Source organism: Myotis davidii, unplaced genomic scaffold, assembly GCF_000327345.1.
Source record: "Myotis davidii unplaced genomic scaffold, ASM32734v1 scaffold663, whole genome shotgun sequence".
NCBI lineage: Eukaryota > Metazoa > Chordata > Mammalia > Chiroptera > Vespertilionidae > Myotis > Myotis davidii.
Window position 1 is genome coordinate 1,594,829 of NW_006295816.1, and position 251 is coordinate 1,595,079.

Sequence of the window (251 nt, forward strand, 5' to 3'; positions counted from 1 at the left end):
CCTTTGCCTTCGGGGACCGCAACTGCAGCACCGTCACCCTGCAGAACATCACCCGGGGCTCCGTCGTGGTGGAGTGGACCAACAACACGCTGCCCCTGGAGCCCTGCCCCAAGGACCAGGTCCTGGCGCTGGGCCGGAGGATCGCCGAGGATGACGGGAAACCCCGGGCCGCCTTCTCCAACGCCCTGGAGCCCGACTTCCAGGCCTTGAGCGTGGCTGTGACGGGCTCCGGGAGCTGCCGACACCTGCAG

At 68.9% G+C, this 251-nt stretch overlaps 1 protein-coding gene across 1 annotated transcript in view; it reads left to right on the forward strand.

Annotated features, from left to right (window-relative positions):
* DAG1 (dystroglycan 1) overlaps nucleotides 1–251 on the forward strand; it is a 50,351-nt gene that overhangs the window by 47,114 nt on the left and 2,986 nt on the right. The window contains 1 exon segment of the mRNA XM_006770595.2: nucleotides 3–251. Coding sequence (XP_006770658.1) covers nucleotides 3–251 — 249 coding nt within the window.